The sequence below is a fragment of the Limulus polyphemus genome, unplaced genomic scaffold, assembly GCF_000517525.1.
Source record: "Limulus polyphemus unplaced genomic scaffold, Limulus_polyphemus-2.1.2 Scaffold1469, whole genome shotgun sequence".
Classification (NCBI taxonomy): domain Eukaryota; kingdom Metazoa; phylum Arthropoda; class Merostomata; order Xiphosura; family Limulidae; genus Limulus; species Limulus polyphemus.
The window spans coordinates 259,074-275,158 of NW_013667079.1; the positions used below are offsets into that span (position 1 = coordinate 259,074).

General features: G+C 33.4%; 1 protein-coding gene and 1 non-coding gene across 3 annotated transcripts in view; one reads left to right on the top strand and one right to left on the bottom strand.

The window, feature by feature from the left end:
• Positions 1-13,744, bottom strand: part of LOC106463721 — a 61,420-nt gene extending 47,676 nt beyond the window's left edge. For both annotated transcript variants that reach the window (XM_022391303.1, XM_013923783.2), the window contains exons 1-2: positions 13,505-13,744; positions 9,441-9,529 (exon numbers count right to left, since the gene is read on the bottom strand). In XM_022391303.1, the coding sequence (XP_022247011.1) occupies positions 9,441-9,529; positions 13,505-13,714 (299 nt within the window). In that variant the 5' untranslated portion in view covers positions 13,715-13,744. The remainder of the gene's footprint in view (positions 1-9,440; positions 9,530-13,504) is intronic.
• A 568-nt stretch (positions 13,745-14,312) lies between these two features.
• Positions 14,313-14,385, top strand: Trnag-ucc. The gene has a single exon. It is a non-coding gene; the product is annotated as a tRNA-Gly (tRNA).
• The last annotated feature ends 1,700 nt before the right edge of the window (positions 14,386-16,085 follow it).

Here is a 16,085-nt window from a genome sequence, read left to right on the forward strand (position 1 = left end):
TTTTTTTCAGAAAAAATGAGGACAATACATGAAAAACACATTTAAAATTTCAAGAATTTCATGCTTAATATTATCAGGAGTCATTAAAATGAAAAAATTACAAAAAACTTAAATAACTTCAGAAATTTCTATATTTAGATAGACTAACCACTCAAGACTTTTATATCTTTTCAAAAGTACCTCTGTCTTAGAATCAAGTTTTTACTAGATGCAGATTTCTTTAAATACCAAGTTTTTTTTAACAGGCAGCTCCATTAAAAATCTTTTTTAATGGCTCTGGTGTAAAGCCACTTTTTTGTTTACTAGAGACATTCATATCCAAGAGCATATTTCCTCTCTACTTTAAAATAATTTTAACTTTACTTTGAATAATACAGTGATAAAATTTCCATTGGTGGTACTTAATTTGATTCTTTAAAAATTTAGGATGATAGATAATTTATATTAAACCACATATATATCATCCAACTCATACCACCCACAGAGATCATTTAAGATTGAAACATCCTGTATAGTTTTTAATGTGAGAATAACAAGAAAAGTTGCTATTTAAAATTGAGGGATCTAATTATTAATAGTTCACTTAGTTATTCTTAATTACAAGTATACAGAACACTTCTTACAAAGGCAATGAAATAGTTTGGTCTGACTACATTCAAAAACAGTACTAAATGAAACCTGATTAAGAACTTAAAAAAGTTGGCTTAATTATAATTTTGGTCTGATATAAACAGTTATTTTTATTGTATGCTAGTGATCATAAACACAGTGCAACTGTGGGTGTTGTTGTTTTTTTAATCAAAGTTAAAATTTGCTGTTTTTAAAGAATACAAGAAGACATGAATATCAGTAAATAAAACCTACAACTTATCACAATGAAATATTTTTGAACTTTTAATGCAGTGAATCTATCCAAATATCACATAAAAATGAAGCATTTAATTTGCAGAAGCTACATAATTTGTAGAAAGACCTTCTGAAGTTTCAAACTATTTTATTCAACACCTTTTTTACAGTACAATAAAACAAACCAAACAACAAGTACATTGAATCAATGCATGCAAGTCTGTTAGATAAGCATTCAGAGAGTTGAGTAAAATGTCTAGAAGAAATCAGCACACTATCAGGCTAATGTGCTGACATTATTGTACCACGATGAAATATCATCTTTGTATGAATTGAATAACAGAAAGGTGTGGCTCTATCAAGTCAAAGCATTTAGCCAAATGTCCATGTCAACATACTAGTTCTTCTTAAAGATACACATGCAAGCAGGAATTCATACTTTATAGTTTGCATGCACCTCACATAGACTTCAGTGTCTCTGCATTGCTCAAACAAGCCCTTGAAAGTCTCTTTGGACATGGAAAAGTATGTAAAGAGGAGGAGGTTAATATTGCCCTCAATGTACTACATAAAAGCCTGCTCTGGAAACTGTGCTGTAGACCACTAGTTTGTAACCAAGGTTCAGTGTTTTTGCTATAGCTCAATGCTCATCATTTATAAATGTTTTTTGGAAGTGACAAATAAAAAGTCAGAGAAACTGTGACCATTGATAACTGTTTCTATTTGCTTATCGGTTTATTTACAATATTAAGTTGTCATCATATTGTAGGTTAAACATTATCGGATAATATAATGGAAGGACAGATAAAGTGGAAAATCAAACCAATTCCGAATTTTTATGACACATTTAAAATGTCACTACCTGCATTCTGTAGAGATCAGATCTTTTTTCTCTCTCTCTCTCACTTTAAAAGATAAGCACAGTAGTGAAAAATCAGAGAACTTCACATTGAAAAATCTTTCACACAAAAAAACTGAACTCTCTTTCTCTTCATGCATATCAGGAATGAAATACCAACAGTTCAAGAAGATCAAGTTTTAGCCCCATGCAAAAAAAGAAAAAAAAGTTACAAATGCATCAGATAAAAAAACATGATAAGAAATAGCAAAGCTTTAACCTTAATATAAAAACTATTTCCATGGGTTGTCTACAATGCTGAAAACTGTGAGATGACCTATAATTATCGCACTGCAGTAAATAAAAGCAATGCCTTTGATGAAATACAGCCATACGAAATATTATGTCAATGTTACAAATCCCAAGCAAAGCAGCCAGGTACAGAAGTTATAATTTTTCTATACTGAAAATATATTTCTGATAGGTACTTACCTCTTCTCACATAATATAGCTATTCTTGTTCAGTGCTGCCATCTATATGCAAACATTTTTTGCATGCCACAAGCCTTCCACTCCCATGTACTCCGAGATTATCTTGGTTAAACTGCATCTCACATGCAAATCATCATGCAACAAACCTCCACTAATAGGAATGCAACACAACTTCCTGATACGTGTAGTTCCCTATATTCCAATCTACCAAACTATCACTTCGAGTTTAGGCAAAGAAGTAAGAATTGGTTTTTAGTGGGGAGGATGGGTGGGATGTGTGAGAGGAGGTAAGTACCTATCAGAAATATATTTTCAGTATAGGAAAATTATAAATTCCAATACAGTACGTTACCTCACAAATATAGTGAGAATCCCACCTTGAGTAGGTGGAGGGACAAGTGCAAGGGATAAAAAGAAGCATCCTTTGAAAGCATCCAAAGAACACCTTAGACTGATGATCCTCTTAATAGAGAATCATATGTGGGAGACCACATCACTTCTGTACCAGGTATACTCCTCACCCAGTGACAAATGAGATGTCACAGACATTGGCAGAAAAAATGGAGGAGCACAACCAAAATGGAGAGAAGACAGTTGGATTGGAATCTGAACCACATTATATTATAATCTCAATCCTCTTGAAAAGAGGCAGTAGATGAATCCTCTACAGATAGTAATGTTGGGGAAAGCAAAACTGGATGTGCTCCAATATGTAGAGTGGCTAGGGCACGACAGACCATATGCAGCAGGTCAACTCCAGTCCAAAACCAAGCAGAATCAGAAATATAACCTCCAAAACGTGGTAGAAGGAGGGTCCACACCATCTTCAACTCAAGTTCAGTAGAACAGAAATATATACCATGCAAACTGATCTATGAAATGGGCACATGTACACAATCCACAACTAACCATACATCCAAGAACCCAACATTCAAATAATGGCAGTAAGAGATGTGCCCCTGTGGAAGGTCACATCATACTAAAACTCAATCTGATATTTACCCCACTGTGCAACAGCAGCCTCAGGCTGTGAAAATTCCTTGAGATGGAGTGCCAGAACCATCACCTCCTTCAACATTATCCCCCCCCCCTTTTGTGACCATGAGGCAACATGAGTGAAGACTAGGAAAAACACAGGCAACACATGTGTGAGCACTTATGTTGATTGGTCCTGCTCTAAATCCAAAACCAGTCACTGATATCTAACATCCATATGATGGTAGGATAAGGGATCCCAATCAAATGGGTGAACTGCAATGTGATGGATCAACTCCAAAGCAACAGCATCTCCTCAGACAGGACTGTACAGCATTGGAGTACATCGTGAACTTCTGGATACCACCACACAGAAGTGGATTGCCCCTATAAGCCCTTTGCAACTGCACCTTCTGGATAGTCTCATAAGCCGGGCACAACATCAACCCTTGGAGCCTACTGTAAAGAAATGGAGCATATTTATTAGTAGACTTGCACAACATCATCCCCTTGGACAGGACTGTATAGCATTGGAACACATCATGCACGAAAGTGGATTCCCCCTATAAATGATATGCAACCTCATCCTATAGATAGTCACAGAAGCTGGGTGCAACATCAACCTTTGAAGCCCATCGTACAAAGGTGGAGTGCATTTGGTATTGTAAGTGTGCAACCAAATCCCCTCAGATAGAACCGTACAGGACTGGATCACATTGCTAACCAGTTACCACCACACAAAAGTGGATTGCCACTATAAATGATACACAACTGCACCCTCCAGATAGTCACAGAAGCTGGTTGCAACATTAACCCTTGGAGCCCACTGTAAAGAGATGGAGCACATGAATGGAGAACCAATGTTATTTACTCCAGCAGAACACAGCCACCCTACTCTCAACTGAATGGATGCTGTGTATTTATTTATTGGCATTAGATCATATTCAGGAGGATACCTCCATGGTCCACCACCCCAGTGGCTCAGAACTGGAAAGTGGCAAGGACTCCCATACTCCTAGAGATGAACAAGGGGGAAGAAAATGCAATGGAGAGTCTGAAGGAACACTAACACCAGAGACAGTGCAATAGTTGACCACAAAAACCCTATTTTGAAAAGTAGACCACCCTTGATTTATTCAGTCAAGGGATTGGCAGTGATGGGCAGCTTTACTCATGTAAGTCCATGGGTTAGTATGATCCAAAACAGGCATATTAACTCTTTCAGCATGAGCTTGGTCCCTCGGACCAATCTTGTAACCATTTTGTGCTTGTTATAGTTTTCATGCTATAGCTTTTAAGCGGACCACCCCTGATTTATTCCATCAAAGGATTGGCAAGGATGGGCAGCTTTACCCATGTAAATCCATGGGTTAGTATGGTCCAAAACGGGCATATTAATGAAGCAAATATATTGTGAGGGAAAAACCTACTAGCAATCTTGTGGAACACCCCATCTCAACCCAGTCGAGCACTATCAGGAGAAGAATGTAGAATCCGGTAATGTTCAATCTCCCAATGAATTAAGGCTGAAAATTCTTCAGTTGAGTTCCCCCTTGATCTGATACCTGTGTAATTGTGCTGACAGCAGGTGTTAGAACCTTGGAAGTGGTAACATAAACTTTGGTATCCATCATAAAATGATGAAAATGTAAAAATTATTTAAATAAAAAAGAAGAATAACTAAGGAAAATTATCACTGAAAACTCTAAAAAATAAAACAGTAGTAAAAGATATAAATGATATTTCCACTTCATATGATAATATTAAAAAGAAAAGCATGTGACAAGAACAAAATCAAAACATGTCTTCACTATAGCACTATCTAATGAGAAATGATAGTTCAGTAGAATCGAATAGAGGGAGTCACATGTGTCAAGAGGGTATGTCGCACTCCTATTGTTGGAGGGTTGTCACATAATGATTTGCATGCGAGATGCAGTTGAACCACGATAATTGTGAGGTAAGTTGGAGTGGAAGGCTTGTGGCATACGAAAATATTTTTGCATATAGAAGGCAACAGTGAACGAGAATAGCAATATATATGTGAGAAGAGGTAATGTACCGTATTAGAAGAAGTATTCATTAAAGTTTTTAGGAAGAAAAAGTTTCCATCTTGTCACTTTTGTGGCCTATATTTTACCTTGCAAAGAAGAACAGCCCAAATTCAGGCTTTAAAGATCTGATTGTGTTCTAACAAAATCAGGTAAGAAAATTATTGTCCATTTATGTATATACGATCACATTCACTTAGCAACCACAACAGATTTTCAACCCTAAATTAAAGCCACATTTTTACAGCCCCAATTTACTTTCACTAACTTCAGTGTATTTTCACATAAAAAAAGCCACTCTTTTTTTTTAATTATAACCTTGTACTCCCAAACAAAAAACTTCTACAGTATCAAGACTCAATCAACATTTTAAGCAAAATAAAACTTACAGACAATCAAAACTATGTCAACATATTTTGTTTGTTTAACAGATTAAACACATATATTATATTCAAATAAATTCATGTACTACATAGTAACTCACTAAGTTGGCACTTATTACTATTAAATAATCAAGAGGTTCATGTTGTTGCTCACTACTACTGTGCTGGAAAATCTCATCTCTTAAGCTACAGATTAATAATAATTATAATAGTGTGTGTTGTAAAAAGCACGATTTTTACAGTATTATTATTTTTTCTGTAAGTCATCTGTCTTGTTTAGTATTTAGAAAATATATCCAACTTTATCAAGGTAAACATGAAGTAAATTAAAGACTATTGATTAAACTGACATAATTTTGATACAGTATATTTTGCTCAAATCAATACCTTAGTGTTATTGTCCAATCTAACTAATTTATTAACTTATAAAACCAAATATTATAGCACTAAAGTAGTACTTAACATGATAAGTTGTACTTAACTAAACTATTTGTTATCCAATAGGTTTTTTTTTCAGAAAAATTTTACATTTTACCTGTTATTTTCTCTACCCTAAGTCTGTATGTGGTCAATCAATTTGACTGCCCTCATAACCACCATAAAACTTTGAAGGTTGAAGAATGCAACATAAAGTGGATAGTACTGTTTTATCCTCTTTAGTACTGTCCATAAAGTTCAAAGCACATCCCCTGCCATTAGTTTGTTCATGTGACAACATATTAGAACACCACTGGTAGCAAATAAGCTCATGTGGCACAATTACCAGAACTTTCCTACAGAGTTTATCGTAATCCCGGCTCTGAGAATACAGTGGGAGAGGACTTATCAGTTTGTTTATAGTACAGTGGTTGCAATGAGAATTGCCTCAAGTAATAAAATTGCAAGAAAATGTTTAAAATATGGCTCTGTATAAAGCAGGCCAATCCAATTAACTTATTATGTATTTGGATATTAGTTATCCTCAAGAAAAGGGCAGAATTTAGCAGTATAGATGTACAAGGTGTGTAAGTGCTTATGAACATGAAAATGTATTGTTACTATTTACTCATAAATGCTTAATTTTCAGTTATTTTTCTTAAAACATAAAAAAAAAAATAGACAAAAATATATTGTACTTACAACCTTACAAAATTGGTTTGTACTCACGTATCATAGTTGCTAAGCCTTGTCGTATGCCTAATTTATTTTTTGACGTGGAGGGGAAGACAAATTAATTTTTGTATATTTCAAAATGTATTTTAGAAAAACGAAAACTTTCAAATTACTATATTGGTACACTTAAAACTGCTCTCATTTACCTGGCTTTCTGACTATAAGCTACATATGGGTTAAATAAAATCTAATTTCTATTCACAGCAATGACTTCCTCAACAGACTTCAACATTTCCCCCTTCAAGCCAATTACAAATGACTATCAGAATTACGTAATTGGAAATGTGCTCTTTCTGTTGGTTATAAACATATACTTAAGAAATGTAGAAGTGAGAAGATAAGAGGTTTCAAAAGAATGGAGTAGTGGGCAGAGCTACCCTCGTAGGTTTGCAAAATATATTGATATCTCATCAAGTCAAAAAGTTGGGAAGTTCTTATTATTATATTCTAGCTTGTAAATGTCTGAATTTTGAGGTTATAATTCGTTAAACACTACAGATTGTGGTTAGTAGGCATAATAAAATATAAACTGAGTGATAAGAGAAGAAGAGATGTCATATGACACACAAAAAAGCATACTTGGAATTTTTTTAAATATTTTATTTCGAATTAAGAAATTAAGACATTAAAATTTGAACTAAGTTGTGATGCCAATTTTACTGACATACACTAATAATGCATATAATACACTATGAATATAAACAGCTGATAAATAAGTTTTAAGTTCTTAATTTTGTAAGGAAATATTTGAAAAATCCTCAATCTTCTCTAGCATGAGAATCATAGCATTTGTTCACCATGTCTTCTCCCTTCTCTAATTTATTTACCACCCCTCACTGAAGTACACAATTTAATGTAACTAACTCATTATAATATAGATATCATTAAGGTAAAGTCTAATTTTTATAGCCTTCATTCCTATTTATTTACTAAGTCATAAACTAGAAAATAAGACCCATTTGTCGTACCTACTTGTCACATCCTCCCTGTCACAAATTACTAATACGTTTTCTCTGACATTTTATACTATATTATTAAGTTTTATTCTTTCAAATAATGTATTATATTATGTTTTTTTCTGTGCAAAAAATTGTCTATTTCCTATTTCAGGTTCATATTTGTTCTCACGAGAATCACTTCAACTGGTTTAGCTGAATTTTTAAAACCACATAGTTATAAAGCCAGAAAAATTGTTATAGTTATAGGACATTGTTTGCTCTTGGAGTGTTATTATTCTGTATTTTTAGTTGCATTACTTAATCAAATAAAAAATATTTAGTGTAGTAGTATCATTAGTATAAAAAAAAGTAGGCTTAAGTTCCATCAAAAGTCTGCAGTCTTGTTTTCCATGAGTATTCTTTATGTATCATTACAAATGTAATTAAAATGCAAAAATTAGAAACTTATTAGGTATGATAAAAAATAATAACAATAATAAAAATTCCTCACAAAATATGCTTGCAAGCAGCTCGTGCATTACATAATTCGGTACAGTAATGTGAGCTGCACCTTCACTGAGTGATTTACAACTTGTGTGGTAGAATTATTAGTTAAATACAGTTCAAAGGGAAATAAAACAATAAAATTAAGTATAAATAAATGTATACTCTTACAAGCTTTCAGCTATTTATAATAAATAATTGTGGTTCCATATTAAAATTTGTAATCATTCCAGAAAGAAAAAAGGGGTAATTTAGCATTATTTCCTAATTTTTATAGTGGTTATAATATTAATCTTAACATGAAAATCACTTTGCACTTGGAGCAGTCAACACTTGGACTCTATAAAATTATGGACAAAGTTTTAGTAAAAATAGTAATTAAAAATCCTGATTTTCTGGCTACAAAAGACTTGTAATGTTTACTGAAAGCATGCCAAATTTCATGAAGATACACAAAACAAACTAAAAATTATAAACTTTGATGTTTACTGACGATACAACAAGTACTTTCAGAATTATAGTATGTATAGCACCATGGTTACAAGGTTGTGTAAACTACACGAGCCCATTGTGAAAGTGTTAATATATGTATATATATATATACAAAATTGATTTTTACTATAATACTGAATCAAGGTGAAGGTAAGTAAACAAGTTGAGATTTGAAGTGGTGTATTTTTGTCATTACCATTTCTCCTGAAAGGCATTTGTCCATTGATACATATAACATACCACCTGAAGAAATAAATCAAACAGAAATTTTTCTTTACATTGCAAACTTAGAAGGTTACTTATGCAAACAGTGTATGTAATAGGTGGTTTCTGATTCAATTGTAAAGGCTACAAAAAAGTTGAATAGCCTATAATGCATTACACTATAAGGTAACAAAACCACATACATAAAAACTCAAACTAATAAACAAAACAGAAGACTTGACTGTGCATGAAAACAGTTTACATATGAAAATCTAGTTCTGGAATAACCAAAACAACAAAACTAAACAAGGAACAAAACCTGAACAAAAGATTGTTTTGGCTTTTCAAAATATTAAATAAACACTAAAAAAGGAAGAAAAAAGTTTGACTATATTAAAGATATAATTCAAGATAATCAGAAATCTCATGAGATAAAAAACACACATTAGATGAAACACAACATAAGAAACCAATAATCCAAGTGCTATCAGAAGGTAGACATTCTTTCTTTAGGATAAATTGGAAAAAGTATAACACAGGTATTTATTACAAAGGTTATACATACGATCCGAGTCCTTCATAATCAGCTGACAAAATTCTGACAACAAATTCATTCAGATCAACACCATCTCCTCCATTTTCTGGTATTGTTATCTAAAAAAAGAAAATATATTTAATAAATTGTTAGCAATATTAAAATGTTCTAAGTCAGTTAGCCTTGCATTGATTCCTTTTAACTCCATATTTTTGTTTCCTTTCATACAAGAGTTTTGAGTCTACTAATCCTTGTTTCCTTTCATTTAACTGTTTTAGGTCCTATAGTCTTTTTTTTTCTCTGATACAAGTGTCCAAGATGAATAGTTTTGTGTTTCATCCAATATCAGTGTTCAGAATATTTTATTATTGCAATTCCTCTCATACAAGTATTCTGAGTTCATTAATGTTGTTTGCAACTATAGTAGTGTGTTTGAGAGCATTAGCCCTTATTACATTCAATAAGAGTGTCTTCCGAGTTCAACATCACAAACATCTAATTTTAACCAGTGCTGTATTTAACATACCACGTGACACACAAAAATCGATGTTTAGGAGTGTTTGATATTTATTTTTAAATCAAGAAATTAAATAATGTATAATACTAAACTTTGAATTATAATCTCAAGTTTGATACCAAACTTATTGACATAAATTCATAAAATAATAGTTCAATAAAGTTTTGAATGTGAGTCAACAAATACGATGACATGACCTGAATCAAAAAATCACAAAGTCAAACAAGTACAATATTTTATATGACAAAATCAATTTCACATGACCTTACTTTCCACACAACCAGAGCAAAAGTTTTCAAAGGAAATTTTACTTGACAACATCTAACATCAAAATAAAAAAAAAATCAATTTATTCATATCTAGAAACTAATTAGATATATAAACTACACTATGAATTACCAGAATTTGGATGTTTCGTATTATTCTGTAAAAGAAGTATCAATAACTTTTTTCAAGTTATGGATATACACATACATTTGAAGATTCAAATTATGAGCTTCAAAGGTATAATGACCTTTTGCTGGAGTGAAGAGATGTCATGGGTATCACTTAATTGTTTTCCTTTTCACAGTGGAAATACTTAACCATTTGAAATGCAAGTTAGAAAAAAAACTATCAAATAGTTTCTAGTTTCAGCTTTGAAAAAAATTCGTATGATTTGATTTAATTTTTTCTATCATCTATTATATCAGGAAAGTTCCAAAATTTTCTTGTGAGGTACTTTTTCTGATAAAATGGTAAAATTACTTCTTTTTGTCTTTGAATTTAATTTTTTTTTATTGTTTAGAAGTCCCATTTTATATATCCAGTCAATTTTAAATTGATTGATTTTCATTAACCTATTTTGTTTGATACTTTATGTTGTTGAATGCAGTCATCACATGCAGCTATATGTCATAAAAACACTGCCTAAAATAACAAAGATTTATTAGTGACCTTGGACCTGAATTTCAAAATGCGTAAGGTCAGGCTAGGTGACTATTTCTGCTAACAATATTACTTGTCAAAATCAATTTATATCTAATAAATAGTTTTCAATAAATAATAAATTATTTTATTTATGTGTTGTAGGAATATAATAAACTTAACAATAATATTCAACAAGTAAGGATTAGAGTCATCAGAATATTTTGTCATAGAATAAAATTTCTGAAGATTTCAAAAGGACATGATTCAACATGAAAAGAGCAATATAAAGAAATTATAAAAAAAAGCCAAATCTGGGGGTTTGTTCGAAGTCTTCTAAACATATCAGATTCTATTGTTCTTCCTTGCAGAAGATACGTCTTGTTAATTTACCTTAAAACCATAAGTTACATTTCATGCCACTTTATTCACTCTACACTGACATAAATATTTTATAATCTGTTCTATCCAACAGTATTTATACTTTGTAGCTATTTTCAAAACTTAGGTTCATTAGTTGCTGTTCAGATTCACATGGGTAGGAACAAGAAGCTGTACCAATAAAATCAGTGAAAGAGAAGAAAAATCATGCAATAAACAAAAGATGGATAATTATATTCTAAAAGAATGATAATTTCTTAACAAATGTAAATCTACATTTTGGAATGAGCACAAAAATTCTAAAAAAAAACATAACTCTTGTTTATAGATGAACCTTCTTGGACCTACATAGAAATAAGTTTGAACATGTTTCCTTTTTTTTTGCAAATTACACTAAATAAATATTACAAAATGACAATTTTAAAATATTTTTAAGTTAAAAATGGTTCATATGGAGCTACAATTATTATTTTTATTTAAATGCGTAATTTTATATGCAGATGTGCACTCAATATGTGAAAGGTGCTCACTGGTCTTAACAGGGTTAAAAGCATAGAATTGAAAAAGAAAATTCATTGAATCAAAAATGTATACAGTTGTGCAAATGTAATAATTCATATTTAACAGAGCTAATCAGATAAATGGAAAAATGATGAAATCACAATCAATTTTTAAAAGAGCTTCCCTGATAATTATGAACATTGACATTTTCCTTACCTAAAAATTTATTTCCAATAGATATGTACTTCTCTGCAGATAGTAGCAATTCCTCACATGTGTGCCTTTCAGATTTTGTGTATGCTAAATAAGATGCTTGAGGGTCAATGTAGAGGAAGAAACCCCTTGATCTTAAATTAATGAAAGGGGAAAAGGACCCTTTTGATGGCTTTCATGTCCAAAAGATCCGATACAGCAGTCTCGAGATAGAGAAGATACTGAAAACTAGAATAAGGAAGAAAAGGATTTGGATAAGAGATTACAGTAGAAAGAGACAAGAAGTGAATAGAAAGGTCAGGTAGTTACCACCATAGATCATTGTGTCATGGGTTCTTTGATGCCTTCCTTGCCTCCTCTCTCAATATCTTTGTGGATTTGATTACTCAGATCTGTTCTTTACTTTCTCTTTTGTCTTTTGGTTCTTCTCATTCCTTACTACATTCACTCTGAGGATTATTAGGTTTCCTCCTTGTCCAGACATATGTGTTTATGTTGACATGTTCCTAGATCAGCTTAGTTCCTACTCTCAAATTCCTGGCCTTCTTGACTCTAGGATTCCTTCGCCATGACTTGTGGCTCCCCATTTTCATTACTAGATTTCCAATCCCTGGAGTCTCTTCTACCCACTTGACTTTTGTGACCTTTATTGGCTCCTTTTCTTCACTCTGAAGTTTTAGGGGTGTTCTTAATGCCTTAGAGACTCGGACTGATGCAGCCTGACACCAGTCCACCTTTCTTTCAATGATTTCTTGTCTTTCAGAACTTCATAATTTCACTCCCATTCCTCAACTCCACTTCCTTCTTTTCACATTTCTTGCCCCTCTACCACTTCTCACCAGCCTCCCTCCTGTTGGGTTGTTGGCCATCACACATTCCATTGGTGACTCTTTCCCTTTTTATCCACTCAGCTCAGGCTCCATAGGGACAAACCTGTTTCTGTTTGCAGACCTTTGGACCTCTTATGCAACCAACAGGCAGGTCATTCAAGTTCTTAAGCTTCCACAGTCAACAAGCATCCAGTGGCCACAGAAAGTAAGGGCAGTGTAAGCAACATTGCCATAAACCTCAGGAGGGGGTATTAGTCACTGTCACTTGAGAATTCATGATCATTGTAGCAATTCTCTAAGTCAAATCTAGTTAAGTTTAAACTTAAGCATGTCGATTAAAGACAGGGTCAAGGATAAGAATGAAGTTAATTTCAAGTGCAAGTGTTCATGGGGACCTACTACACAAGAAAGATGTGTTACACTCTTATTGGTGGAGGGCTACTGTCACATAATTACTACATCATGCACTAGCACAGTTCATATTATAACACGTGTCTTAGGTGGGAGATAGCTTAAGGCAAGTGATATGTGCAAAATCTCAAAAGCAGATGTGTGAGGAATGACTTCTTGTGTATAGAGTAGTAAGTATATCATTTGGTAAATACTTTTTAACACCCCGTACTTAAAACTGTTGTGATTGTTACAATGAAACATGATCATTTAAATTTACTCTTTGAATAAAAAATTTACAAAATATGAATTATAGAGTGTCTATTATTTTAATATCTCATAACTGCATTACTTACCAGAGGAAGTGGTCCACAAACTTCTGAGCACTCTGCAATCACAATAAAATCTTCCCTTTCCACAGGAAATGTATCACCACCACCAAATGAATAGTCCCCTTTCCCTCTCAGCTTAGCACTTTCAAACTCTTCATCTTGATCACTTTCTAGGCTATCAGATGCCAACAAGTCTCGACCATAAGCAACCACTTCCGTGTATCCACTGAACATGACTGATGAACTACAAACCAATGAAGAGATAGTGTGTATACATCTTTACAACTTGGATTTCTTTCATTTCTCTCACATAACAATTCATTAAAAGGGCTCTTTCTCTGACATTAAACAATTTTGAAGGGCTTGCATAACTAAACATTATATGTATGATTTTTACACTCAAAGTACAACTAATTAATGACATAATTAAAGAATAAAATAGATCTAATTCATAAAGTATTTTTAGGCACAACTGAAGCCCAAAACTAGAATGGAAAAAGTTATTTCCAACAAATATGCTAGTTTGGAACACACACAAAAAAAAAAAAAGAAACCTTAGATAAACAGTGTTCTAGAGTTGGTTTCAAACTTTTAACACTATTGTTGTGCAGTCAAAGAATTGTTTGGCGTACTTTTAGATCGTACTTTTAGATCGTTCATCTAAACTGTCAAACCATTTGGCCATTAACATATTTTCTATGATTTGCAATCAAGTAACAGATAATCATAAATGTCTTAAAATGTATATTTTAATAACATATAGATTTGTACATTCCATAGTCACTACAAAGTAAAAGTTATCTTCAATTTCCTCAGGTTACTACTGAGGGGTTTCCCTATAGCGCAGTGGATAGCGCGTTGGATTTCCAATCCAAAGGTACCGGGTTTGCTCCCCGGCAGGGATGCCACCACCATTGCCTGGTCCCAAGTCCAGGATGAGAAAGGAGGAGGGTTGGGCACGGGGGCTAGCAACTCCGCCCTGTAAAAACAAAACTGCTACAGAAACTGCACCAACACTTCCGTCGGCAAAGTGTTGTTGTAGCCCTATGTTCCACTAGGAACGACAGGAACTAAGAAGAAGAAGAAGACTACTGAGGGCACAGATAATTTCAGACAGCTATTCAAGAGGAACCAATTCAAAAGTGCGACTGAAGAAAACATTGTGACATACTGGTGGATAAGTTCTTCAAGCTGTCAAAACAGTGGTCGACTGCTAGTAGTAAAGCTAGTAATTTTTTTAGGGTGTACTTAAGGACATACTGATTAAAAGTCAAAGGAGGTAATTAACTCTCTATACAAACCTTTAATTATGCCTCACTTGGAATACTGGGTACAGTTTTGGTCTCCTTACCAAAGATAGATATTTACATTTTTGGAAAGATACCTTCTTGAAATATTGTTTTTGTCTTCACAACTACTGCCCCTTCACAACACGGAACTGTCATCGCGACTGCTGAGACCATTTTCATACTGGAAGAGAGACTAGTTTGGGTCAAATTCTTTCTGCACTTGGTGTATAGTCTATGGTCTTTTCATGTTATTATGCATTAGTAAGTGAGAGTAATAAGGTTGGTGGTGAGCAAAAATTTGTGCAGATAGAGGACAATACAACAAGAAAGCTTTCTGTGAAAGGAGGTAAGATATTGTTGCGTCAGCGAGGTCACGTGACTAGTGTCACACCACCTCTCGAACCTTTGGGAATAGTCGGGAGATTACTAGATATAGGGTAGTCTGGTATATATATAAGAGGGTGACAACGTGATGGGATAATAATGTTTGTGTAGATAGTGAGTAATTGAACTGCAGTCAGAAGTATTGTTGACGTTCGTTGATATAGCGTTTGTTATAGAACGACTGTTGAAAATAAGTGTATCGTAAAGTTGTATTCCGAAAGAATAAGCCAGTTTTATTAAGTAAGGACTTGTGTCGCTAAAGTTTCGTCGCAACAAAGTTATGGAAAATCAATTAACAAACGGAGACGTAACAAATTGGTGTCAGAAGTGGGATAAAAAAAAATGGAAACGAGAAGCAGCAAATCAAACTACAGCATAGCAGACTTGATGGCAGCAATACAAGAACAGCAAAAGAAACAAGAAGAACGAGAAAAGAAACAAGAAGAACAAGAAGAGAAATTACAACAGTTGTTAGAAGGAAAAAGAAAAGAAACAAGAACAACGAGAAGAGAAATTACAACAGTTGTTAGAAGAAAAAGAAAAGAAACAAGAAGAAAGACAACAGCAGTTACAAGAAAACCTACAACAATGGCAAGTCGAACAGCAAAGTAAACAAGAGAGACTACAGCAGTGGTTGGAGGAGAAAGAAAATAAACATGAAGAGAGATTACAGCAGTTGTTGGAGGAGAAATAAAACAAACAAGAAGAGAAATTACAGCAGTTGTTGGAGGAAAAAGAAAGAAACAAGAAGAGAGACAACAGCAGTTGCAAGAAAACCTGCAACAGTGGCAGCTCGAACAACAAAATAAACAAGAAGAGAGATTACAACAGTTGTTGGAAGAAAATAAAAAGAAACAAGAAGAAAGACAACAGCAGTTACAGGAAAATCAACAACAATGGCAGCTCGAACAGCAAAGTAAACAAGAGAGACT